This window comes from Scyliorhinus torazame, chromosome 9 (assembly GCF_047496885.1).
Source record: "Scyliorhinus torazame isolate Kashiwa2021f chromosome 9, sScyTor2.1, whole genome shotgun sequence".
Lineage (NCBI taxonomy): Eukaryota > Metazoa > Chordata > Chondrichthyes > Carcharhiniformes > Scyliorhinidae > Scyliorhinus > Scyliorhinus torazame.
Window position 1 is genome coordinate 200,005,724 of NC_092715.1, and position 27,822 is coordinate 200,033,545.

Below are 27,822 nucleotides of genomic sequence, written 5' to 3' on the forward strand. Positions count from 1 at the left end.
TACAAGAGAACTTTCTTGATCAGTGTGTTTCCAATTAAACAAGGGAAAAAGCAGTGCTGGATCTAGTTCTGAGGAATAAAGTGGAACACTCATAAAACATTGGTTTGGCCCCAGCTTGAGCAGTGAATTCAATTCTAGGCACTAAACCTTAGTAAGAATATCAAGCTTTAGAAAGGATGCACAAGAGATTTACTAGAATGGCATCAGAGATGAGAGACTTCAGTTATGTGGGAGAATGGAGAAGCTTGATTGTCCTCCTTAGAGTAGAGGAAGCTAATAGATTAAACAGGGGTGTTCAAAGTCATGAATAGTATTAATAAGAGTGAATACAGAGCAACTATCTCCAGTGGTAGAAGAGCCAGTTACCAGATGAGATGGATTTAAACTGATTGTCAATAGAACAAAAGATGACATGAGGAAACATTTTCTTTCTACTCAGCAAGTTAGTGTGGTCTTGCATGCAATATTTGAAAGGATGCGGAAACAGATTCAATTGTAACTTTAAAATGGAAATTGGATAAATAAATCAAGGGAAAACATTTATGGGGTTATGAAGAATGAGCAGGGGAGTGGGTTTAATTGTATAGATCTACCAAGGTGTCAGTACAGGCACAATGGACTGAAAGGCCTTCTTCTATGTATTTATTGTGTCACCTGTGGTTCAGTTGGTAGGACTCTCATCTTTAAGACAGAAAGTTAAGAAGCATAAAAATATGGGTTTTTATACTCCACTGCAGTACTGAAGAGTTCAGCCCTGCCGAAGCTGCTGTTTTCAGACGAGATATTAAACTGGGGTCCCAACTGCTCTCTCGAGCAAATGTAAAAGATCCCCAGGCAATATTTTGAAGAGCAGGGGATTTATCCTCAGTGTCCTGGTCAATATAAGACTCTCAATCAACACAAATCAGATTATCTGGTCACCACTTACCAGTTATTTGTGAGAGATTGCGGTGGGGAAATTGGCTGCCATGCCATCTGCATTACAACAGTGAATACACTTTGGTTGTAAAGCGCTTTTGAATGTCCCGAGGTCATGACAAGCGCGATTTATGCAAGTCTTTTTTTTGTTCTATGATTCTAACCTTAGTTTAGTGAAATGTGATTAGACAGGATAGGCAAAGCACAAAGTAGGAGAAATACCCATTTGCTGTGGGTATATTACCCTGATTGCTTGGTCTGATAAATGATCAATTGAAAAAATTGTGTAAGAGTAACTTAACACACACACACACACACATATATATATATATATTATATACCTGTATAATTTGTCACAGCTAATAATTATTTAACGTGTAAACATTGATAAATTCAAGATTTCACAAATGTTATCGCATTTTCTCTCAAATAGTACCCAAACTGAGAATGAAGTTGCAACTATTTTTGATCACAAAGCTACATTTAATGAAGTCAAAACAAAGTTTGATAAACTGAGGTTTTTTCCTCAATGAGTAAGTCACAGCAGGGATCTTTGTTCGCAAATCAATATAATTTACTTGAGCCTCTAACATGAGCAAAGCCATGGGGGACTACAGGTAAAATGCTGTAGGGATGTATCAGGACGACTGCACTGAAACCAATACATGATTTGAAAACAAAGAGAGGAGGTGATAAATATGCCTAATGACGGCCACCCTCTATTCTGAAGCGTATGAATGCTCCTGTCTAATTTGTTTCCAGAATTTAGTACAAATATGACTTCTATTATTTCTTAAAAATGAAGTGGGAATTAGAAAATACAATTACTTTATTTGGTCTGCATTCCTACATTTAAATTACCTTCCTAACTATAAGTGTAATGCCAGTGTTAGTTGCTGATGAACAATGCGCTCAAATTTGAATTTTCTATTTCCCCATTAGTTTTTTTATTACTCCTTCATGGAATTTGGGCCTCGCTGGCTAGGCCAGCATTTATTGCCCATCCCTAATTGCCCTCGAGAAAGTGATGGTGAACTGCCTTCTTGAACTGCTGAAATCCATGTGCTGTAGGTACACCCACAGTGCCGCTAGGGAGGGAGGTCCAGGAATTTGACCCAGCGACAGTGAAGGAACAGCGATATATTTCCAAGTCAGGATGGTGGTGGATTGGAGAGGGATTTCCAGATTGTGATGTTCCCATATGTCTGCTGCTCTTGTCCTTCTAGGTGGTAGCAGTCATATACTTGGAAGGTACTGTCGAAGGAACCTTGGTGAGTTCCTGCAGTGCATCTTGTAGATGGTCCACAGTGCTGCTGCTGTGTCGGTGTGGAAGGCGTGTATCGTTGTGGATGGGGTGCCAATCAAATGGCTGATTTTTCCTGGATGGTGTCAAGCAGGGGCGGGTTTAGCACAGTGGACTAAACAGCTGGCTTGTAAAGCAGAACAAGGTGAGCAGCGCAGGTTCACTTCCCATACCAGCCACCCCTAACAGGCACCGGAATATGGTGACTAGGGGCTTTTCACAGTAACTTCATTTGAAGCCTACTTGTGACAATAAGCGATTTTCATTTCAAGCGTCTTAAGTGTTGTTGGAGCTGCACTCAAGCAGGCAAGTGGAGATTATTCCATTACACTCCTGACTTGTGTCTTGTACATGTTGGGCAGATTTGGGGGAGTCAAGAGGCGAGTCACTCTCCACAGGATTCCTAGTCTCAGATCTGCTCTTGCATCCACAGTATTTATATGACTAATCCAGTTCAGTTTCTTGTCATCGGTAACCCCCGGGATGTTGATAGTGGGAGCTTCAGTGATGGTAATGTGACTGAATATCAAGGGGCAATAGTTAAGATTCTCTTTTGTTGTAGATGGTCACTTCCTAGCACTCGTGTGGCTCAAATGTTCCTTGCCGCTTGTCAGCCCAAGACTGGATATCATCCAGGTCTTGTTGCATTTGGACATGGACTGTCCAGTACCGAAGGAGTCATGAACCATGCTGAACAGAGCAACAGTGAACATCCCCACTTCTGACTTTATCATGGAAGAAAGGTCATTGTTGAAGAAGCTGAAGATGGTTGGGCCTAGGACACTACCCTGAGGAACTCCTGCAGTGATGTCTTGGAATTAAGATGATTGACCTACAATAACCACAACCATCTTCCTTTATGCTAGGTATGACTCCAACCAGTGAAGAGTTCCACCTCTTCGCCTCCCCATTTCGATTGACTCCGATTTGCTTGGCTCCTTGATGTCCGACTTGGTCAAATGCTGCCTTGATGTCAAGGGAAATAACTCTCCTCTTCCATCAGAAATGGAAACTAATAGAAGATCTTCTCCCTTGCAGAAGTCAACATAATCAAAGCACTGGATCTCACCACTACCACCACCAAACCAAGGAAGCCCAGCATTTTGGTCCTTTCCTTGCATCAGGAAGCTGCTCTGTTAATATAGACATTTATTATGTGGCACATGATGTTGAGTGGAAGCTGACTTTGACAGATATTAGTACTAGCTGAACACGAAGAGTACCCAAACAATACTGGTCTTCTCATATTTGCAGGTTGCAGGAGTCACTGGTTAAGTTCAGCATTTGCTCTCAGCCCTAATTACTCTTGTGGTGAGCTGCCTTTTTGAACTGCTACTGTCCATGTGGCAAAAGTACTCCAATAGTGCTGTTAGGGAGGGAGTTCTAGGATTTTGAGCTAGCGACGATGAAGAAACAATTCTACTTTTACACGGTAGGTTGGAGTATGATTTAGAGGGAATTTTGGAAGTGGTATATCTGCTGTCCTTGTTCTTTTAGAAAGAGATGGTTTCATAGGAGGAGGTAGCATTTAAATCAAAGTCAACTCAAATACGGTAGACTACTTCGGTCAAATGTGGACTTTTGGACCCTAAATCCTCCTATATTTTTTTAACTGGAGTGGTTTTTATTCAATTTCCAATGACCACTGCGAAAGTATGACATAGGTGCATGTGTGTTCAGCATAAAGTCTGGTTACATACCTGGCTTGACTTGGAAGCCCCTGCAGTACAATACCTTATTAACCAAGAGACAACCAGCATGTGTGGAACTGCACCTCAGTACGAATCAGTGAATTTAGTAAAAGGACCGAGAAAAAGGAAGAGAACTGAAAACAAGGCAATTGTGGTATCTCGTTCAAGGTATGGCACTTGATTTCGTAGCGTTACAAAAAGGGAAACGGGAATAATATATGTGGAAATGCCACATATACACTATCTTATCAGATCTCAAAAGTGATATTTAAAGCTAATAATTTTAAATTGATAGCAGAAAAAGTACAATTGCTTAAATCCATCCAAAGTCATGTGTTTAAATTTACTTACCGACCGCGATTGCTGTGTTTGATAAGGAACAAACTGGCCCGGGGGTGGTACATGAGGATGATGGTGGGGCGACAGATGTGGAGGGTGCAATATAAAGGGATCACTTGAGAGAAGAGGAGGAAATGCAGCATATGAAACTGGCAAATGTTGTACAGAACATGCTTGGAGCATCTGGAGGAGAAAAAAAATAAAAGTAATATCTCAAAATACCACTGTACTTGAAAATATATTATAGTTTAGGGATAAATATTAGTAATAATGCTCTGCTTTTGATTCTTTTCTGCTTAACACTTACATTGAACAAACGGGCTCTTAGAGCAAAGAGCAGAAAAAATAACTCATCACAGAAGTCACTGGTGGACGACATACCATAAACAAAATATAAACCTGCAAGTTCTATACAAAATTGGATGCACAGAGAACAGTGGACATGTTTCGGAACTCTACCAGACAAATTTTGCACAGCTCAACCTGATTTGCTAAAGAGTTAAACCAGCACATCTGTTTGGTCCAGAGCCTTCTTGCCCTAAACCAATCTCTAGGCAAACAAATAAGGTGAAGGCCTGTGTGTTTGAGGTTTGGAGAAACTCTGTAAATTTAATAGCTCTCATTTAGTAATTCCAGTCTTGACTGTACATTTTTAGCTCAATTTAAGTCAGTGAGCTGAGTGTATTGTGGAATTTGAAATCTTACATAGAAATAAATGAATGAAGGCCCAATCAGTCCATGTCACTATTTGCCCTTCAAATGAGGAATTAGTTCCCGTCATATTTCTGTCCTAAATCCCAGAATCCTTCATTCCTTTTTCCCATCATCCAATTATCTAATTTAACCTTGAATGTTGACATTTTTTGTCTCAACCACTAACCTTGGACTAGAATTTCACATTTTCGTAACTTTCAGTAAATAAGTCTTTCATGTCATTTGTTCTAAATTGCTCATATTTAATATTGTATCTATAGCCCTTTGGTCTTGAGCCCTCTACCTGGTCTTGTCCTTTCTAGCTTAAAACATTTATGTTTTATATACATATTGCTCTGTAATATTGAAAAAAGCCTCAATTTCAATGTTTCTTTGCATTTTTGTATTTCCTCATACTTGGCAACATGCTAGTTTTAATAGATCTTATCATGGTTTTAGATAGGCTGATCATTATGGGCTGAATTGTCATGCAGTGAGGGAGAACCTATTTCACGATTCCTGATCCCATTCCTGGAATGTGAGATTTTTAGGAGTGCCTTTTAAAGGTGCGGTCCGCACACTGCACATCAGATTCAGCAGGCACCATGTGGGATAATGTGTCCGTGTCCTCGGCAATTTTCATGGAGTCGGGCCATATTTTAAAAAAGTCGTGGTTCACAGCACCCGAGATGTCATAAAGCACGGATTACATGAGGGAACTTTCTGAAATGTAAGTTCAGAAGATCCTCATGTCCCTCATGACAGGATATGCCCACCCCATCCAGCCCCTCTGGCCCCTATGTCCAGCCACGCCCGGGTATGCACCCCTCCCAGCATCTATGGCCCCTCATGCCAAACTCTGCCACTTCCATGCCCATTGATCCACTGCATGCTGTACAGAAGTAATGAATCTTCTAGTGACAATAGGATGAGTAATACTTTTTTTTTAAAGTCATTCATTAAAAATTTTGGGCTTTCGTAAAAAAATATTTTTTTCATTTAGGCCAATAGAAGTGTCAATTATCCAGACCATTTAACAATCAAAAGCTGAAACTGCAAGCACTTGAAACCACTTCATCCTGTGTAAATAAACATTTTGAGATTGGCAGAAGAAATCAGAGAGTCAAAGCTCTCAATTAAGCAATGTTTTCCCTTTGGCTCGGGTGTTTTAGTACTTTAATGGATTTCTCGGCTCTCAACCAAGCCTCATGCTTGGCTAACTCCAGAGTTTTTCCTGTCACGGGTATTAACCAAATTGGCCTGTAATCACCTGGATTAACAGTCACCCTTTTTAAGGTAACTCCAGTGCCCACTCTCCAGTCTTCTGACAGACACGACACACATGCACTCAAATATAGTGGGCTAAACAGCTGGTTTGTGATGCAGAACAAGGCCAGCAGCGTGGGTTCAATTCCTGTACCAACCTACCTGAACAGGTGCCGGAATGTGGCGACTAGTAACTTCATACTTGTGACAATAAAAGTATATTATATTATTATATTAAATAGAGCCATGAAGCATCATTTCTAGACTGAAATTTTACCTGTCATCTCCCAACACTACCCATAAGATCCTGCCACTTAATCTATCTCTAGATTAATTAATTTTTCCTCCTGGCCAATACATTTCGCTTTAGTAAAGGCTGAGGAGAAAAACTTACTTCACCACTTTTTGATCTTCTACAAACAAATAATTTGATCCTGTCAGCAGAACCCAACTCAATTTGTTCACAAACCCGCAACTTCCAACAGTAATAGGGAGTCCGGGAGCAGAGATTATTCAGAAATACTTCACTGTTCTTTCCGACATGTTTCCTCACACTCCATCTTAGAGTTCCTTATCCTTTCTTCAACTTTTGTTTGCATTCTCATTTATCTATTTTCATTATTATCCTTATAACCCTTTAAAGGCACTCTTCAATTATAATTGGTTTCTAACCTCTATTTTTCAAAGAACAAAGGTACAGCACAGGAACAGACCCTTCAGCCCTCCACGATTGTGCCGATCATGCTGCCTGTCTAACCTAATACCTTTTACACTTCCAGGGGCCGTATTCCCCTATTCCCACCTTATTCATGTATTTGTCTAGACTCCCCTTAAACATCACTATCATACCTGCTCCCACCAGCAGCATGTTCCAGGCACCCACTACCGCCTGTGTAAAAAAACTTCCTTCGCACTCTCCTCTAAACTTTGCCCCTCGCACCTGACATCTATGTCCCCTAGTAATTAAGTCTTCCACCCTGGGAAAAAGCTTCTGACTATCCACTCTGTCCATGCCCCTCACCTTTTCAGTGACACCATTAGTATTTTTCTTCTCATTTAATAGTATGTACTAATTCTATACCTTTGCTGCAATTTTAAACAATATCCCACTTTTGCTCTGCCATTCTTTTTTAAAATAAATTTAGAGTACCCAATTCTTTTTTTTTCCAATTAAGGGGCAATTTAGTGTGTTCAATCCACCTACCTTGCACATCTTTGGGTTGTGGGAGTGAAACCCACGCAGACACGGGGAGAATGTGCAAACTCCACACGGACAGTGACCCAGAGCCGGGATCGAACCTGGGACTTCGGCACCGTGAGACTGCAGTGCTACCACTGTGCCACCGTGTTGCCCCTGCTTGCCATTCTACGCGCCAATTCTCCTTCTAAATCTTGGTTGGTGTGTGCAAGCCAGCTGCTTTTCACTGATGATGCCAGCTGAGAAAAAGATAGAAATGGAACACACTGACTGTGATGGTGGCAGATTAACAGCAAGGAATAAAAGGAATGCTCGCGAAGGTGCTGAAATTTAAAAAAATACTTGAAACAAGAGCTGCTACTTCCAATCTTATTACTTAGGATAGAAGGGTCTTAGGATTCAGCTGTTGACAAAGGGCGGTTCTCCAAGCCTAGCCTCAAGCAATGGCACCAAACCTGGGCAGGATTCTCTGTCGGCCTACCCCGGAATCGGGAAATGTGATTGGGCAGAGAATCGGTTCCGGCACTGAAATCGTGGCGGGGCGGCGGTTTCATGCCAAATCACAATTCTCCTTTGGCTGCGTTCCAGAACTCCGTTACAGTAAACTCCGTTGACATATCATTAGCGGGCCTGACCCAGTATTCTCCACGGGCCTCCACTGGGGCGAATTCCCGACAGTGAGGTTCAGTTGTGTCTTTAAAAATCATGACTGCTGAGGGGGAGAGAGGGTGTACGGAAAGTGTCCAACATTGCCGTAGTTTGCGGACAGTCGTGACACTGGCCGGGAGGCTTCTGCCAGGCCCGGGGGGAGTAGCGGTGGGTGGCCAGGAGGTAGGCTGTGGGGTCAGGGTGGACAGGCATGGAACACCGCTGACTGCCCACTGTGAACTTAGCACCACAGGTCCTATGGGTCTTCCCCCAGGGCACCTCCCAGGTGCCCTCTGGCCCAGCAGGATGGGCTCGCTCCTGCCCCAGTGTCAACACTTAAGTCTCAGGAATGGATAATCCAGCCGCCTTTGTCTCTTGTTATGAGTCAGGGTTTAGAGAACCCCGAAGTGTATCATGGAGTTCACCTGACCACAACCTTTAATAGATTGTGGTGTGGGGAGCACACGGCCCACTCTACAGGTGTGGTACAGTAGAAAATGGACAAGTATTTCTTTCAAACAAAATAATGTTTATTCTATGACGCAAGTTAACCTTTTTAAAACAAACAGTGAACATCTAAGCAACTATTAACTCAAATACAACCCCAACGACTACAACACGAAGCAACCCTGTAAGCTGTCCTTTTAACATCCAAAAGACTTAACAAACCTTCAAACAGGAGCACATTAGGTTTACATTCAATACTGAGACCTTTTACAATTCTGGGTTCACCAAGTGATCCATAGATAGTCTTTGGATGGCAGAGATCAACAGTACAGCTCTTTGTTTAAACTTCAGATGCAGCCCACTGAAAAAAGACACACCCAAGCTTTTTCTCAAACTGAAACTAAAAAGCAGAAGTAGAGCTCAGCTCCACCCACACTCTGACATCACTCCAGTAACATGAGCAGCTCCATTTCTTAACGGTAAATTTCTTAAACACCCATTTCTTAAAAGGTACTCTCACATGATACTCTGATTGTGGAAAGAGCAGGAATTTGGGACCTGACCTGTCACTCACAATGAGATAGGCCAAATATGACATAACCTTGGCTGGGGGGCGGGGATGGAATTGTTTAAGACAGATCAGGGGCTGCATTCTCCATTTGGGAAGCTAAGAGCACTATTTAATGCCATATTGCGCTTAAGCGAGAGAGTGACGAGGCCGTTAAATCGCGGGAGAGGCCAAAATCGGGAATTGCGCAGGGTGCCGATCTGTTTTTGATCTAACCGACCTGCTCCCCGTTGGCGAAATCAGGATCCTGCCATAGCGTGGCGAGAAACCAATAATCACCACTTAAGACCAATCTCCATACAATTAACAGGAATAACCCCCTATCTAATGGTTCCCGTGATCTAACGGCCTCCCCTGCACACGGGCGCCGATTAGTACTCCTTTTTTAAAACGTGAAGCTTGCGGAATGGCTGCTGTGGGAACCTGAACAGGAGAGTAGCCATCTTCGCTCACAGTCAACGAGCCCGGGGGGCACTGGGGTTGCCGCACCGGTGCTCGGAAGGGGGTGGGGGAAGGGTGTTGGCCGTCCCTGGCCTGGGCTGTGGGAGGGGTGGGTGTCTTCTCAGCACCCGCGGGTCGAGCATCCCAACCCCTGGACAGTGTGGTCCCATTCCGAGAGCAAACCAAGCCCCAGTATGCCTGACCCACCAACCACCCATAACTCCCACATGACCGTGGAGGCCTCCGGCCGCACGTCTGAAGGCTATTGCTAATTGGGAATTGGTACGTAGTTAAGTGAGCATTTCACATATCCCAAGTGGATCCCCGTCGGTAGGCGTGTCATGTAGCACGTGAGGGTTATTGTCTAGCATCCCATTCAGACCGTGATGCCTGGACACTGTGCCTGAACACGGCAGGTAGCAACACCACGGACACAGCAGCCAACATCCGAACACCCAGGGGCTGGGCCCCACATCGGGAACATTTCCGCGACTAGAGGGTGGGTGTGTGCACTGGGGAAGAGACCACAAGATGGGGAAGGGATTGGTGGTCGGCCCACATAGCAGAAGAAAGTGCCGGAGGCGTCATATTGGTCAAGGTCAACTGATTTTGATAATTTACAGAAGTGTCCCCAACTGCCCCACTCTCCTGATGGTGCCACCCCACTCTCCCCACACCTCCAGACCCTCCGCACATCCTTAACCCCCCCCAATGCTCCCTCCCTCCTTTACCCCCTACTCCACGCTCTCCCAGTGCCCACTCAGTGATCCCCAACATGCTTAGCCTGACATGCTTTACCGCTGCGTCTAGATGTGTCCCCAGGATGCACATCAGAGGTGGAGGCAGCCTGCTGCTTATTTGCATTGCGTGGTCTTCAATGACCTTGGCGGGCATCCTCTGGGGCTTTGGGGCCGGAGGGTTCCGGTGCACTTACTGGCGGCACATGCCCCACCTTGCCGCCCTCGACCAGGTGCTGACTACGAGGCACGCTGTTGTCAAGGGGGATGAACTCAGGGGAGCTGGTGGCCACCGTCGCCACTTCATAGGGTGGCTCCTCATAGATTATCATAGAATATACAGTGCAGAAGGAGGCCATTCGGCCCATCGAGTCTGCACCGGCTCATGGAAAGAGCACCCTACCCAAGGTCAACACCTCCACCCTATCCCCATAACCCAGTAACCCCACCCAACACTAAGGGCAATTTATCATGGCCAATCCACCTAACCTGCACATCTTTGGACTGTGGGAGGAAACCCGAGCACCCGGAGGAAACCCACGCACACACGGGGAGGATGTGCAGACTCCGCACAGACAGTGACCCAAGCCGGAATTGAACCTGGGACCCTGGAGCTGTGAAACAATTGTGCTATCCACAATGCTACCGTGCTGCCCTGTTTGACATCCTCCTGGTCGGTGTCCATAGGACCCTGGGGTTCACCTCGGGAGCTGGATCAAGCCCTGGATTCCCCTGCGTCATCTGGCTCTGCCAGCCCTGGCAGATCCCCAACTGAATAGTTACTTTGCATTAGTCTTCATGGTGGAAGACACCAGTGGAATGCCAGAGCGCCAGGAGAATCAGGGGGCAGAGGTGAATGCAGTGGCCATCACTAAGGAGAAGGTTCTGGGGAAACTGAAATATCTGAAGGTGGATAAATCACCTGGACCGGATGGACTACACCCCAGGGTTCTAAAATAAATAGCTGAGGAGATTGTGGAGGCATTGGTGGTGATCTTTCAGGAATCACTGGAGGCAGGGAGGGTCCCTGGGAAAGTGGCTAATGTAACACTGCTGATTAAGGAGGGAGGGAGGCAGAAAACAGGAAATTATAGGCCGGTTAGCCTGACTTCGGTCATTGGTAAGACTTTAGAGTCCATTATTAAAAATGAGATTGCGGAGTACTTGGACGTGCATGGTAAAATAGGACTGAGTCACCACGGCTTTGTCAAGGGGAGGTCATGTCTGACAAATCTGTTAGAGTTCTTTGAAGAGGTCACAAGGAAATTAGACAAAGGAGAACCAGTGGACGTGATTTATTTAGATTTTCAGAAGGCCTTTGACAAGGTGCCGCATAGGAGACTGTTAAATAAGTTAAGAGCCCATGGTGTTAAGGGTAAGATACTGGCATGGATAGAGGATTGGCTGACTGGCAAAAGGCAGAGAGTGGGGATAAAGGGGTCTTTTTCAGGAAATCAGCTGGTGACTAGTGGTATGCCTCAGGCGTTGGTGCTGGGACCACAACTATTCACAATATACATTAACGATCTGGAAGAAGGAACTGAGAGCACTGTTGCTAAGTGTGCGGATGATACAAAGATATGCAGAGGGACGGGTAGTATTGAGGAAGCATGGGGGCTGCAGAAGGACTTGGACAGGCTAAGAGAATGGGCAAAGAAGTGGCAGATGGAATACACTGTGGAAAAGTATGAGATTTGCACTTTGGAAGGAGGAATAGAGGCAGACTATTTTCTAAATGGGGAAATGCTGAGGAAATCAGAAGCACTCAGGGACTTGGGTGTCCTTGTTCAAGATTCTCTTTCGGTTAATGTGCAGGTTCAGTCGGCAGTTAGGAAGACAAATGCAATGTTAGCATTCATGTCGAAAGGGCTGGAATACAAGAGCAGGGGTGTACTTCTGAGGCTGTATAAGGACCTGGTCAGACCCCATTTGGAGCATTGAGAGCAGATTTGGGCCCCGTATCCAGGGAAGTATGTGCTGGCCTTGGAAAGGATCCAGAGGAGGTTCACAAGAATGATCCCTGGAATGAAGAATGGTTGAGGACTCTGGGTCTGTATTCGTTGGAGTTTAGAAGGATGAGGGGGGATCTTATTGAAACTTACAGGATACTGTGAGGCCTGGATGGCGTAGACATGGGAGAGGATATTTCCACTTGTAGGTAAAACTAGAAGCAGAGTACACAATCTCAGACTAAAGGAACCATCTTTTAAAACAGAGGTGAGGAGGAATTTCTTCAGCCAGAGGGTGGTGAATCTGTGGAACTCTTTGCCGCAGAAGGCTGTGGAGGCCAAATTACTGAATGTCTTTAAGACAGAGATAGATAGGTTCGTGATTAATAAGGGGATCAGGGGTTATGGGTAGAAGGCAGGAGAATGGGGATGAGAAAAATATCAGCCATGATTGAATGGCAGAGCAGACTCGATGGGATGAATGGCCTAATTCTGCTCCTATGTCTTATGGTGTTTAATGTCTGCAGCATGGTGTCAATGTCCTCAGCAATGCTCCTCAGTGGCTGGGACATGTTCTGGAACGTCCGACAATGCCCACCTGAGACTGGGGCAAGTCCCCCAGCGACCAGGACTAGCTCTGCAGGGCCTCGGCTGTGCCCACCTGGGACTGGAACATGCTCTGCAGGGCTTCGGCTGTGCCCACCTGGGGCTGGAACATGCTCTGCAGGGCTTCGGCTGTGCCTGCCTGGGACTGGAACATGCTCTGCAGGGTCTCGGCTGTGCCCACCTGGGACTGGAACACTCTCTGCAGGGCCTCAGCTGTGCCCGCCTGGGACTGGAACATGCTCTGCAGGGCTTCGGCTGTGCCCACCTGGGACTGGAACACTCTCTGCAGGGCCTCAGCTGTGCCCGCCTGGGACTGGAACATGCTCTGCAGGGCCTCAGCTGTGCCCACCTGGGACTGGAACACTCTCTGCAGGGCCTCAGCTGTGCCCGCCTGGGACTGGAACATGCTCTGCAGGGCTTCGGCTGTGCCTGCTTGGGACTGGAACATGCTCTGCAGGGCTTCGGCTGTGCCTGCCTGGGACTGGAACATGCTCTGCAGGGTCTCGGCTGTGCCCACCTGGGACTGGAACACTCTCTGCAGGGCCTCAGCTGTGCCCACCTGGGACTGGAACACTCTCTGCAGGGCCTCAGCTGTGCCCGCCTGGGACTGGAACATGCTCTGCAGGGCTTCGGCTGTGCCTGCTTGGGACTGGAACATGCTCTGCAGGGCTTCGGCTGTGCCTGCCTGGGACTGGAACATGCTCTGCAGGGTCTCGGCTGTGCCCACCTGGGACTGGAACACTCTCTGCAGGGCCTCAGCTGTGCCCGCCTGGGACTGGAACATGCTCTGCAGGGCTTCGGCTGTGCCCACCTGGGACTGGAACACTCTCTGCAGGGCCTCAGCTGTGCCCGCCTGGGACTGGAACATGCTCTGCAGGGCCTCGGCTCTGCCTGCCTGGGACTGGAACATGCTCTGCAGGGCCTCAGCTGTGCCCACCTGGGACTGGAACACTCTCTGCAGGGCCTCAGCTGTGCCCGCCTGGGACTGGAACATGCTCTGCAGGGCCTCAGCTGTGCCCGCCTGGGACTGGAACATGCTCTGCAGGGCTTCGGCTGTGCCCACCTGGGACTGGAACATGTTCTGCAGCGGCTCATCAAGGTCCACCTAGTACTGGCTGATGTCCTCCAGTGACTGAGACATGCTGTCGAGGTGCTCAGCCATAGCCATCACCGACTGAACCATGCCTTGGACACCTCCACTCATGCTGCTGCCGTCGAGCACCAGGCTCTCCACTTCGGTTGCCATCTTTGCAGTGTTGGCCTCGGCTGACCCTCCGAGACTCTGGGAGGAACAGAACATCCCATCTGGCCTTGACTACTTCGAGTAGTCTGCCCAGGTTGAATCGTTGGGCTGGTTGTCTCAGCGGCACGGCTGCGAGCTGAGTGGGGTTGGCTGAGCAGGAGCAGTTTAAGTGCTGTTTTCCCTTGTTAGCAGGGGACTGGCGAGACCATGAGATGCCCATGGGGTCTTGTTAAGTGGGCCAATTAAAGTTTTATTGCGGTGACGGCCTCACGGGCCGGGAAGCGCTCGGCAGTTCCCGCTCACTACCACACTTAGAAACGTTTTGGTTAAATCGTGCCTTAAGTGTTTCCCACTGGAACTGAATCACATGCAATTCGTATTCCCACTGGGGGGCGCTATATGATCTGAAGTTCACGAGATGGCCAGCACTCTGCCGACGTGAATTGGAAGCAATTTCCAGCCCTGCTGGTATCGGATTTGCTGGGGCCGGAATTCAGGTTAAAGAGCCAGACAGGCTGAAGTTGCTTATAAGCACTCCACTCATCACACCCTCTCATTCCAGCGAAGAAGATGGCTCAGAGAAGACCTGCCTCCCTATTTCGGAAGTCTGAAGCAGATCGATTGTTCGACACCATTGAGGAGAGAAAGGACACCCTCTTCCCCAAGGTGAGCTGTAGACTCAAGCCCGTCCTCCTGAAGAGCCTAGGAGAAGGTTGATAATACTGCTGGGGTATGAAGGTTTCCGGGTGGGGGGTGCGCAGCTGGGTGGGTTCCCACATCACCAGAGGCTCTCTGAGCATTTACAGGACAGTGAACAATCAGGTGTGAACAGCCAGGGGCCTGTAAGTTGCACCAAAGGGGCGCATTTAAATAACATACTTCAGCAATGGTAGTCTGAGCCAGGCTACCCTGATCCCGAGGGGGACACCCCGGGTGCATGGACCTGGCACCAAGTCATCCCTCGCTACTCCTTGCGGCCCAAGCAGCCACCCCCAGCAAGCCTGACAGGCTTAGAGAGTTATTTTACCTTCTTGCTCCCCCTCAACAGCCATGGTGCCCAGGCCCCGCTTGTAAATATTTGCACCAATTGAAATGAAATGAAATGAGAATCGCTTATTGTCACAAGTAGGCTTCAAATGAAGTTACTGTGAAAAGCCCCTAGTCGCCACATTCCGGCGCCTGTTCGGGGAGGCTGTTACGGGAATTCACACCCACATGACTCCTGCCTGAGAGGGGTGAAGCATGCTGTGTTCAACCTACTAATGACTTTCAAATTCATGCAAATGACGGTTTTGTATGGGTCGTGAACCTGATTAACATCGCCGGGGGGACCGGAGCATCGAGTCGGAATTGATGCCGGGCGCAAATCGCTATTTTTGGATTACCTGATATTCTTCGCCCGCTCGCGATTCTAGCTGCTGGCATCAGGAAGAATCCATCCCGATGTTTACGGCAAATGGGGACTTGCCCATAGTGATCACAACTAATTATAGTTGTCATATAGTCATATAGTTCCCTCAAGTCAAAACATTGCGTGAAGGCAGCATGTTGAACAGGCCAATTCAGTTGCGAGGAGTCAACCCAAACTCAATGTTGATAAATGTATAGACAAGAAGTGACTGCAGCTCAATTCATATGAAGTGACAAAACCAGTAAAACTTTTTGGCAGTAACTTTATCTGGGCATCACTTGTCCAATGCAAGTAAAACCAAATCATCATTTGTATTATCCAGTCTTCAATAATCTTCATGCCTTGCACATGCTGCATGTCACCAATCTCTGGACCACTGTAAAGTACCACCCTCACCTTTTAAGTTATGAGCTGGCATCTTTACAAACACGAACACTGATCTATGTTAGATCTATGTAACAGGAATTTTGACACATTTCAAAAATAGAAAATGTTTTACGATAAAACAGGTTCCAAAATTAATCACACAGATGTCCAAGTATGCAATATTAGTCTCAAAGTCTGCAGGAAGCTCGTCCAGATTTGTACCAGTCTGGCCCAGTGAGGACTGCTTAGAGCAAGTCGGTAGCAACACCTTTATTGCTGCTGGATTGCTTGTTTAGAGGTGAGAAGAAAGATTGGTTGCAGAACCTGTACCGTTTGGTGGCTGCCAGAAGGGGAAAAAATATGACAATTTTAACTTCTTAAAAAATCTCTGCCTTGCCCAGTGCAATTCATTACGCTGCTTCCCTTTAAATTTTAAGCCCAGTCTGCTGCTTTGGAAATGCTAACCTCCGGGAACAGGAGTTGCTCAATATTGATAAGATGTTTGTGCGAGGAAACACATCAGATGTCGCTTTCACATCAGTAATCTTCACTCAAAATATGGTTGAAGTATTCTGTTTGGAGATCCTGGAAATGTCAGGAACACCAGCCAGCCAGAACAATTCCCTGAATGATTCTGGTCACCGATTGCCCTATTACTGCTGGAAATTGGGGTGTTGTGGGCAGAAAATATTGTCTCTCTCAAACTTCTCAATTTGGATCTCGATTGCGCAAGATGGTCTAACCCACATAATAATTGGCATAGAGCACCAATATATTACAGTTCAAAGTATTGCCTTTCATTCAAATTATAAGAGCTTGCATTTTGAATCAATAATTAAGAACATCCATGAAAATGTGACACAACCTCCTTATCTCATTCTATCTCTGTGTTAATGTGGAAGTGACCATCTTAATACTGACCGGTGGTGGTACACTGCACACAGGATAATGCTGCCCACTAAATACGACTGAGCATCCTGGAACTTGTGTGTTACATGCTGGGATGTGCTGTCCTGTGCAAAGTGGGATCCCATGTGGTGCTACAGTAGTAACAGTATACGAAACCGGGACCGCGCCCTGATGAATCTGCACAAAAACACAAATATATAAATAGTTATTATTCAGAAACTGAAAAACAATCTATTCCAGTTCAATACTCTTAGCTCAAACATTACAAGTTTCCTCCATTAATCTATCCAAAAAGACGGTACTTAAAGGGTGAACCTTACTGAAATACATAAAATCCACAATTAAAGGTCTGGTTTCTAATAAGTGTGCTCACCATATTTTTCAAAAGCATCACATTTGAAATTATGGCCTCAGAGGTATCTTACCACAGGGAGTAACCCGGCCAAGGTATCATACACATTTACAGGCTCACAAAATATCAAGATTGGCTCAAATATTAATTAGTTATTCAGTTAATTAAATGCAGCAAAACGTATCTGTGACGACTGAGTAACAAGTAGAAAAATCAATCAAATCCTTCAATTTTACTTAATATGACAGTCACTGAGATATTTCAAAAACATTTTACCAGCTGTCTGGTGAGAGAAAAGTGATGCGAGGAGCAGTATCTAGATCAAACTAGAAAACAATTTCATGAACCAGAAAGTACAAGGAAACTAATTGTCTTCGGTTTTCACTTTCTACCTCACTGTATACTGAGTGGGGAATGGAATAACATTTTATCAGGCACACAATATTTTATACAATGAGAAGCATCGCAAACCTATCCATACTATTGAATCTTACTGTGCAGAAGGAGCCCTTTTGGTTGATCACACATGATGGACCTCTTAGAGTTATCCACTTAGTCTCACACTTTCCTGCCTTTTCTTCATACAATTAAAATGAACTTTTATCCACGTCCCTTTTAGAAACTATTATGGATTGTGTTTCTATCACTATTTCACAGTAAGGAATTCTGTGTTGAAAACCCCCCCCAAAATATCTCAACTTCTGAATTAGGAAAAGTTTCAATTTCTGATTGAAGTCCAGCAATTATCATTGAATAGCAGAAAGGCAACAAAATTCAGTTTCATGGCAGTCCTCCCTGCGGCCAAAGAGCCCGATAATACTCAGATTATACTTAATCTTATGCAAAAATACCACCTAAAATTCATGCATTTGGACTGTACTGTTAAATTACTTTCTAGCCTTTTACCAGCTCTTCAATTGAAGTTGGCAACTTAGGGAGAGGGTCCAAAAGTCCACCGTACACCTGTTTATTCTGGAACTGAGTGAGGCATATTTGCTCCATGGGCTCACACATACTAAGGTAGAGAAGTCCCATTTATAACTGTTACATTTGTGAGCAAGAGCCAATTAGTTTGCACTCTAAGTCTAAATGCAGGTCAGTGCAGTAAAAGTAGTTTTCTGACTCTTTCGCTCACATGCTCACTCTGTGATCCATCAAGTTTTTGAATGAAATTTTACTCATCTTTTCAATAACTGTTTAATTGAACTTGTTATAAAAGGATAAATGCAAAGGTAATTGCTTTTATAGCCTGACAATAATGAAGGGAATGGGTTCATGAAATTAATCAAACGGGATGAATTTAATGGCATATTACTGTTGAACTATAATGACATTCTCCTTCATCAATTCAACCTCTGCATTAAGATTTGCCATGACTCACCTTGGGAGTGGGTAAGAGGTGGGGGAGAAATTACCCAGGAACACTGTCCACGCCTGTTCTGCTTTTTTGCGCAGATCATTTCCTCACTCTGTTGAGACTTCATCGCAACTGTAACTTTGTCCTTTTTCTATTGTTGCCTGTAGCAGACAATTAACTACACAACGAATAAATGTGTTTTTTAAATATTTTTTAAATGTTCTGTAGAAGTGGTTGCAGTAGTACCCAATAGGTTTGGTTATGATCCTTGGCCAGACCCCCATGATATTTGTAGGATCTAATCAGGGACGAATAACATTTTGCTTAAAGTGTGAGATTCAAGACACTTGCTCACTCATTAAAGCCACAAGATTCCTTGGGGTTTGAACAAACAAAAATATTTACGACACAAGATCAGAAAGTAAAACAATTTACAATATTTATCTTATTCTCTAACATTCAAGGTAGGCATGAGGTACATGTGAATTAACTGGGCAATTGTGGTTGAACACATCACATTACGCTATCAATGGCTGATGCGACCAAGATGAAGTCCATGGATTTCTCAACAACCCACCCAGATGTAACTAAACACGATGGGCAGGATTCTCTGATCCTGAGGCTAAATATTGACGCCGTCAAAAAACGCGACGGCCTCAGGAGCAGTGATTCTGACCCCTACAGGGGGCCACAACGACAATGGAGCGACCCACGCCACTCCAGCTTTCGATCCCCGGGGTCAAACGAGCGCCGCGGGTCTGCGCATGCATAGTGGGGCCGGCGTCAACGCTCGCATGCGCAGTGGGACCGGCGCGATTGCCGCGCATGCGCGGTGGCTCCCTTCTCCACGCCGGCCCCAACGCAACATGGCGTAGGGCTACAGGGGCTGGCGCGGAACAGAAGAGGCCCCCAGCCCAAGAGGCCGGCCCGCTGATCGCTAGGCCCCGATCGCGGGCCAAGCCACAGCGGAGGTCCCCCCCCCCCCAACCAGGCCGCCCCCAGATGCATCCACGCCGAGGTCCCGCCGGGTAAGAGCAGGTGTGGACGGCGCCGGCGGGACTCGTTTTTTTTAGCGTGGCTGCTCGGCCCATCACGGGCCAATGGCGCCGATTCTCCGCTCTACGGAGAATCGGCAGACCGGCGTCGGGGCGTGATTCCTGCCGGTCCCGCCGATTCTCCGGCCCGGCCCCGCGGTGAGAGAATCCCGTCCTATGAATCAACCAATCTCATTGAAACTCTCTCTCATGAGGCATTTCAGTCTTCAACTTCAAAGATTTAACTTGTGAATTCTCTTCAAAAGTTGCTCCAACTTAGACAGCGTCAACGATGGCCCACCTCGCAGGGTTTCAACTTTGTCTCCTGATATTCCATTCGTCTGGATTTCTTTTTTTTTGAAATTTAGTGTAGCCAATTCATTTTTTCCAATTAAGGGGCAATTTAGCATGGCCAATCCATCTACCCTGCACATCTTTGGGTTGTGGGGGCGAAACCCACGCAAACACGGGGAGAATGTGCAAACTCCACACGGACAGTGACCCAGAGCCGGGATCGAACCTGGGACCTCAGCGCCTTGAGGCAGCAGTGCTAACCACTGTGCCACCGTGCTGCCCCCCCCCCTGGATTTCTGACTACATACTCAAGCACCAACTCACAAGCACAATTTCAGATCTTCAGCTATGCCGAGCAGAACACTACTGCTCCAAAGGGGTACCTTTGCCCCAATGGCCTGAAGCACTGTGACACCAACCTTGGTCTGCTTTCTTAGATATTCAGGGTTTCTCCTGAGTCCTCTTCACTTCAGGTCTGCTACCCGCAGCCCGTTTCTGATTTGGAGCCTTTATTATACTGCTTCGCTCTTTTTAACTGAACTGTGACCTCTTCCTGTCCCTGTCCCCTCTCTGGTACACTTCCTTTGGAGCCTCTCCCCATCTCCTCTCCCTGGCCCCTGACTGGGACACTTGCCTTCTTGATGGCTCTCAGCTCCAGTCACCTGGCCTAGGTTTTCAGGCGTTTCCTTATGCACAAGTGCACTGGATCTAAACAAAAAAGTAAAAATGCCAATCTGCGCATGTGCAGCCCACTCCCAGTCTGTGCATGTACAAAAACTCTGAGGCCCATCAGGAGTTGAAGTTCTCAACCTCACTGGGGAGCGCAGAGGTCAAGTTTGGGTTTCATAACATTTCAGTTTCAACATTCCATCTCCTCCACTGAGGAGGAGGGTGGGGGAGCCGTATATTCCGAAGGTAGAACAGAATGTTTTTGGCTTGGGGTGGGAGGGGGCGGGAATTGCTCATTCCTATGTTGACAGGAGCCTAAGCAATCTTAACTTGAGCATAATTAGTATGTTCTAAGGTTAATTGTGCCTGAGTGCAAAGCAATGATGAGGTGATCAGTGATAGAATCCGCAGAAGGTCACCACAAGAGGCTTAAGGGAATAGTCCTTGACAAAGACAAAAGTTAAGTGGTTGGAAGAAAGGGCAGAAGACAGTCCTGGGACAACTGGCCCAGAAAAAAGCCTCAACAAAGATGAAAAGATTGAACTTAGCTGGAACATTGATTTGATTTATTGTCACATTGTAGTGAAAAGTATTTTTCTGCGGCCGAGGGAATGTACACAGTACTTACATAGTAGACAAAAAAGAATAATCGATAGAGTACATTGACAAATGGTACATCGACAAACAGTGTTTGGTTACAGTGCGGAACAAGGGGCCAAACAAAGCAAATACATGAGCAAGAGCAGCATAGGTCGCCATTAATAGTGTTCTTACAGCGAAAAGATCAGTCTGAGGGAGAGTTGTTGAGGAGTCTAGTAGCTGTGGGGAAGAAGCTGTTCCTATGTCTGGATGTGCGGGTCTTCAGGCTTCTGCATCTTCTGCCTAAAAGAAGGGTCTGGAAGAAGGCAAAACCTGGGTGCGAGGGGTCTCTGATAATGCTGTCTGCCTTCCTGAGGCAGCGAGAGGTGTGGACAAAATCAATGTGCGGGTGGCAAGCTTGTGAGATGCGTTGGTCTGAGTTCACCACACTCTGCAGTTTCTTGTGATCTTGGACCGAGCAGTTGCCATACCAAGCTGTGATGCAGCCGGATAGGATGCTCTCTATGGCACATCTGTAGATGTTTTTGAGAGTCGATGCAGACATGTAGAATTTCTTTAGCTTCCGTAGGGAGTAGAGACGTTCTTGGGCTTTTTTGACTGTTGCATCAACATGAGTGGACCAGGACAGACTGTTGGTGATGGTGACTCCCAGGAACCTAAAGCTATCGACCATCTCCACTTCGGAGCCATTGATGCAGCACGGTTAGTGCTGCTGCCTCACGTTGCCGGGATCCAAGGTTCGATCCTGGCTCTGGGTCACTGTCCGTGTGTGTGTTGGGGGGGGTCGGTGGTGTCGTGCTACGCTTCCTGAAGTCGATGATCAGTTCCTTGGTCTTTCCGACATTTAGAGAGAGGTTGTTTTCGGTACACCATGCAATCAAGTGATTTATCTCCCTGCGGCAGTCCGATTCGTTATTGTTTGAGATACGATCCACTACGTCGTATCATCCGCAAACTTATAGATTGAGTAGGAGTTAAATCTTGCCACACAGTCGTGTGTGTATAGGGAGTACAGTAGAGGACTGAGCACACATCCTTGCCAGGTCCAGGTGTTGAAGACTATTGTGGAGGAGGTGATGTTGCCTATCCTGACAGATTGCGGTCTGTTGGTGAGGAAGTCAAGGATCCAGCTGCACAGGGAGGGGTCAAGCCCAAGATTGCAGAGTTTGGTTATAAGTCTTGTCGGGATAATGGTGTTGAAGGCGGAGCTGTAGTCTATGAACAGCAGTCTCATGTAGGTGTCCTTGTTGTCGAGGTGTTCAAGTGTTGATTCTAGAGCCAGAGAGATAGCATCTGCTGTGGACCGATTGCGGTGATAGGCAGACTGCAATGGATTGAGACCGTCTGGGAGGCTGGCGTTGATCCGTCTCATGACTAGCCGCTCGAAGCATTTCATGATAACAGACGTCAGGGCCATCGGTCGGTAGTCGTTGAGGCAGGCTACCTTGTTCTTTTTTGGTACTGGTATTATGGTGGTCTTCTTGAAGGAGGTGGGGACCTTGGAGCGGAGGGGTGAGATGGTGAAGATGTCTGCAAATATACTCACCAGCTGGTCTGCACAGGCTCTGAGTGCTCGCCCAGGGACTCTGTCGGGGCCAGTCGCTTTCATCAGATTCACTTTCAAGAAGACAGCTCTTGCCTCTGAGGCTGTAATAGTGGGTATGGGTGTGTCCAGGACTGTTGGGGCAGGTGGCACTGATGCATTGGCTGACTGCTCAAAGCGGGCATAGAACTTGTTCAGTTCGTCAGGTAAGGATGCTCCAGCCCCAGATATTCCACCTGGCCTTGCTTTATAGCCTGTGATCTTGTGTAAGCCCTGCCATAGTCGTCGTGGGTTAGTGTCGTTAACCAAGGACTCTAGTTTGATGCGGTATTGTCTTTTGGCACCCCGATGGCTTTCCGTACGTCGTACCTGGATTTCTTACATAGGTCAGGGTCGTCAGACTTGAACGCCTTCGTCTGGGACTTCAGCAGGGTTTTGGTTGAGCCAGGGTTTCTGATTGGGGAACACCCGTATTGTCTTCTTTGGTACACAGTCCTCAACACACTTACTGATGAAGTCTGTGACGGTGGCTGTGTACTCATCCAGGTTAACTGCCATGGCCTTGATTATGGACCAGTCCGCAGACTCTAAGCAGTCGCGGAGGATGACTTCGGACCAGCACTGCGCGGTTTTCTTGACCGGCTCAGCACGCTTGAGTTGCTTTTTGTAAGCCGAAGGTAGGAGTACCGACATGTGGTCGGATTTGCCAAAGTGTGGTTGGGGAATGAGCACCTTTGATGCTTGTTTAGCAGTGGTCTAGGGTGCTTGCACCTCTGGCGGGGCAGGAGATATGTTGATGGGAGTCTGGGTAAACCTTCCTGAGGTTGGCCTGGTTGAAGTCTCCTGGTTGCAGGAATCAATCCAACCTTTTGCTAGGTTGCTGGTGAGCCCAGTACAGGACATAGCTGCGATCAGTGATTAAATTTGCATCAGGTTCAGAATTATGTCATCAGACTCAAATATTTAAATATTGACATGGCTTCCAACTGCCTGAAGAGACAGCTTCACCCCTCCTGGGATGTCCACAAAGTTCAAATGGCACTGGGCAGTAACAAAGCAGAATGGAATGATAAGTACACCCACTTGATTTTAAACCCCTGGATGATGCGTTCCTGTCTGGCAAGTTGATTTAAAATTGCCCCCATTGCGCAATTAGTCAGACCAAATATTTTTAGATGCATAGAAAAGATGTTGGGCATGATTCGGCAACCCCGTTGCACCCGGCGCCGAGCAGGGCACAGCGGGTGAATTGCGCAGGTGTCGCAAATCAGGCTGCGAGACCATGCCAAGCCGCCGTTTAGTACTGGTCCACACAAACGTGGACCAGGAGTAACGGCACCATGGGGGGGTCACACAGGAAATTAGAGACCCCCCAGGTGGCTACGCAGGGAATTAGAGACCCCCAGGTGGCTGGAGATGGGGCAGAGCAGCACCCTGGCTGTACCAACCTTGCAGTGCTAGGGTGTCCATGTGGCATTACCAGGGTGCCAGGTGCACTGCCAGGATGCCCAGGTGCCAGATTGGCACTGCCAGGGGTCAGGACCAGGTTTTGGGGGGGGGGGGAAACTTTGCCAATTGGGGGGTGCGAGGGGGTAAAGAATGCTTCCCAGGGGTCTTGACAAGATTGGGGGGTGAGGGGGGTCCAGAAAGTGGGGTAGGGTGTGGGCAGGAGCCTGAAGGGGGGCAGGATCAAAACGGTACCCCGATCTGTGAACAGCCGTTCCTGCTGGTGAGCTGAAATCTCTCCAAGTGTGGCCTTGGCGGGGAGAAACCCCCCCGAGGCCAAAATGGAGGCAGAGCACCGTTGAATAGTGGGGTGATTCTTGGCGCTGCAAATGCGCCCTAATGTGGACTAAGTTTTAAGTCAGCTGAATCACACCCGTTATTTCAGACTCAATAGAAGTATCCTCAACCCAACATTTCCATTTTTCCAATTGCTTCTTTCTGTGCTGCCCATCACTAAAATAACCCGGATGAGCTGAAGAAATTTGCCACTGGAATTTCCGGGCCAGATTCCAGAGTTTACATATCCACCGAAGAACCTTATTTATACAGCCTGCGATAAATTGTCTAATGGCCTTTTAGATGCAACCCAAGTACAGAGCATTCCCAGTGCAAAGCACATGGCCTCCTGGCTTTAATTTACAAGAAAACCAATCACTCTCAGCAATGCATCCGCTTCAGATTTGTTTGCAGTAATAAAGAATTGATGATGGAGTTCATTATTGACATCCTAAATGCAGTAAACAAGATAAACAAAAGCTTTACTTTGACTTCAAAAATTAATTTTTCAAGGAGATGTCTTTGGAAGCAAGGCTTAAAGAAGCAAACATTTTATTAAGAACTGTGACCACCCCAGCAGCCAAACTGCATCACTATCTTCAAAGACACACAGACTCTAGAAGAGGTTTTTATCCTGATTTCAACGATGTGGAATTAATCCTTGCTTTCACCTCCACTCAAAATCATGGGTCAATTTGGTCCTCCTGAGAACTGCAGTTGAAATAATCCTATTATTTTGGAAACCTCCACTTTGAAGATTTGCAAAGCTAAGCGAAAGAGGTTTATCACCACAACTACAACGCACTCAGACTTTACATTCAGTTATCTGGATAGTTTTATTCAAGTTGTTAGATCAGAATGTTTTACATGGCTCATTAAAAATCTATGCAATAAGCCCAATTCATTTCCCAAGGTTTGTGGACAATCTAATTGGGAAACTCCCTGCGATGTCCAGATTTTAAAAAAATCAAGCTAACCATCCCTGGGATATTCAATTTGACACTGGTATAACAACTGCATCCAGCTTGAGGTGAGAAGTTCGACCTGATCATTGATTACAAGGTTACATAGCATGAATTAAGACAGGTTCAAACCAACCCGTTGTGGGAACAGATCAGAAGGCTGCTTCTACTTTCTCAGATGCTGAAGTTCAAGGAAACCTGTTGTGACAGAGTTCAAGTCCTCTCGCTCTATACCTGTGCTTTTCGTACTTGATCCTGACTGAGGGAGAATAGTGGAAGCTTCATTGCACAGTGTTAGCATTCCTTGTCTGACGGCAACAAAATTAACCAAAAGAATTGAACAAGAAATAAAGATTCCAAGACAATTCCAAGACTCTGTTGTATCGCCAATGAACATCTAATCCATTAAGCTATTCCAAACAAATGTATCTTGTGCACATAAGGCAGTATTACATTAGGAATTCTAAACTGACAATATGCTGAATCCACGCCACTGTTGAATTCCTGATTTCAGTAACACGGGAGATAGTTCTGAGCAGAGACCACGCAGTTCCCCTTGGAGAGGCAAGAGGGAAACAGGAATTCGATCGGAGAAGCTAATGTTGGATATCTCCGCCAGCTGATGCACAATAACAATGGCTGAAATGTGTGTGGCAATCTCCATCCTGTTGGTCACATTGCGGGGAAGGTAAAAGGGTTCTTATCCCGTTTCCTTAAAATAAATGCAGAATTACCTCTCTCAGAAAACCATAAAATTGGTAAACCAACACATTTCCTATTCTTTTCACATTTTGTCTGCTATTTTGATTGGATTGACTAAATTAATAAACATGTGATCATATTCAAACTATATGCTTCAAAAAGACACTGAGTAAATAGAGTGCATGAAAAGTAACACCATCCAATCTTTATCCTTTTGTGAGGAAGATTGCTTAATTTAGGAGTCATTAATTTCCAGATTAGTGATGAAAGCCCTTTCCAAAAGAATGATTAAAATAGAATCATAGGATCTTAGATCACGTGCAACTATTCCGCCCCTTGAACCACTGATCACTCTGTCTCGTTCATAAATGTCTTTTAATCTTTTCATTTCAGATAGTTATTTACTTTTGTTAAAAAATGCCCAGCTTCTGCTTTCACAACACTTTTTGGCTGGACATTCCATGTCCTTACAAACTTCTACATGGAAAGAAACACTCCTAATCTCTTACTTTTTGGGTAACATTAAATCTGCCGTCTAGTTATCAACTGGTCAGTGGAGTTTCAACAGGTCGTGTGATGCATCTAATGTGTGGGTGAAGAGAGTTAGCATGCTTGTCTGTGAGTTTGCTTCTTATTATCAACCCACACCGCTGGCTAGCAGCAATGCAAAAGTAGAGCCAAATACGCAAATTTCTCCACCGTCAGAACAAAGCTTCTGCAACAGCAAGTCCTCAGCTGTGTCTCCGCATGGTGACACACAGAAACGCGGTCTCTCGCAACGCCAAGCTAAAATTTCAGAGGAATTCAGACCAGATTTGGTGCACAGTGCGCAGGCCCATTGGCATGTGGACATGCCCTGGCACTAATGAACCAAACATCCAGCTGTGGGGAATAGCTCCACTGACTTGTGGGTACCTCAGAAGAGTTAAAGGCTAAGGAAGTAAATCTGAAATTGATTAGCTGAAACATCAAGATCATGTTCACGGACTAACAGATGACTTGTAGTTGGTCAATAACGCAGTGATGATCAACATGGAGCTTTTGGCTGAACATCAATTAGCATGGGACAAGGTTCGTCGAGAGTGCATCATTGAATGAAAAACATTACATGCTAATCGGGCTGGGGAATAGTTAAGAGGACATGTGAGCAACGTATAGGCTTCATTGTAAGGAACACAGTATTATCGGTGATAGAACCCTCCCCCACAAATGGTGAGCTTTCAGAACGTTGTTCATTCACTTCTCAACTCAAACAGGGCCAGTTAACTTCATGAGTATCTAGACTCCAATGTTATATTCCACTACAGAGACAAAAGACCAGGGGTGAAATTCTCCACTCCCGCGCCGAAGTGCCCACGCCGTCGAGGTTCACGACGGCGCGAAACGGCCCCTATCCCGACCGATTCACGCCCCTACAATGGGCTAGGATCGGGGCCGCGTCATCTACACGCGCCAGGCCTTGTCACCGCGTAAAGGCTGCGCCGCATAGATGACGCGGCCGGCGCCGCATAACTGGCGCCAACCCGCGCATGCGTGGTTGCCGTCCTCTCTGAGTCCGTCCCGCAAGAAGATGGCGGACGGATCTTGCGGGGCCGCGGAAGGAAGGAGGTCCTCCTTCAGAGAGGACGGCCCGACGATCGGTGGGCACCGATCGCGGGCCATGCCACATTTGAGGTATCCACCCCCCCCGCCGCAGGCCGCCCCCCCCAGCGTTCCCGCGCTATTCCTGACGGCAGCGACCAGGTGTGGACGGCGCCGGGGGGAACCCGCCATTTTGGGCTGGCCGCTCGGCCC

The 27,822-nt window shown here is 46.6% G+C and overlaps 1 protein-coding gene across 3 annotated transcripts in view; it reads right to left on the bottom strand.

The window, feature by feature from the left end:
- LOC140429678 (E3 ubiquitin-protein ligase RNF38) overlaps window positions 1–27,822 on the bottom strand; it is a 310,735-nt gene that overhangs the window by 46,591 nt on the left and 236,322 nt on the right. For all 3 annotated transcript variants that reach the window (XM_072516977.1, XM_072516975.1, XM_072516976.1), the window contains exons 5-6: window positions 16,746–16,910; window positions 4,264–4,434 (exon numbers count right to left, since the gene is read on the bottom strand). In XM_072516977.1, coding sequence (XP_072373078.1) covers window positions 4,264–4,434; window positions 16,746–16,910 — 336 coding nt within the window. The remainder of the gene's footprint in view (window positions 1–4,263; window positions 4,435–16,745; window positions 16,911–27,822) is intronic.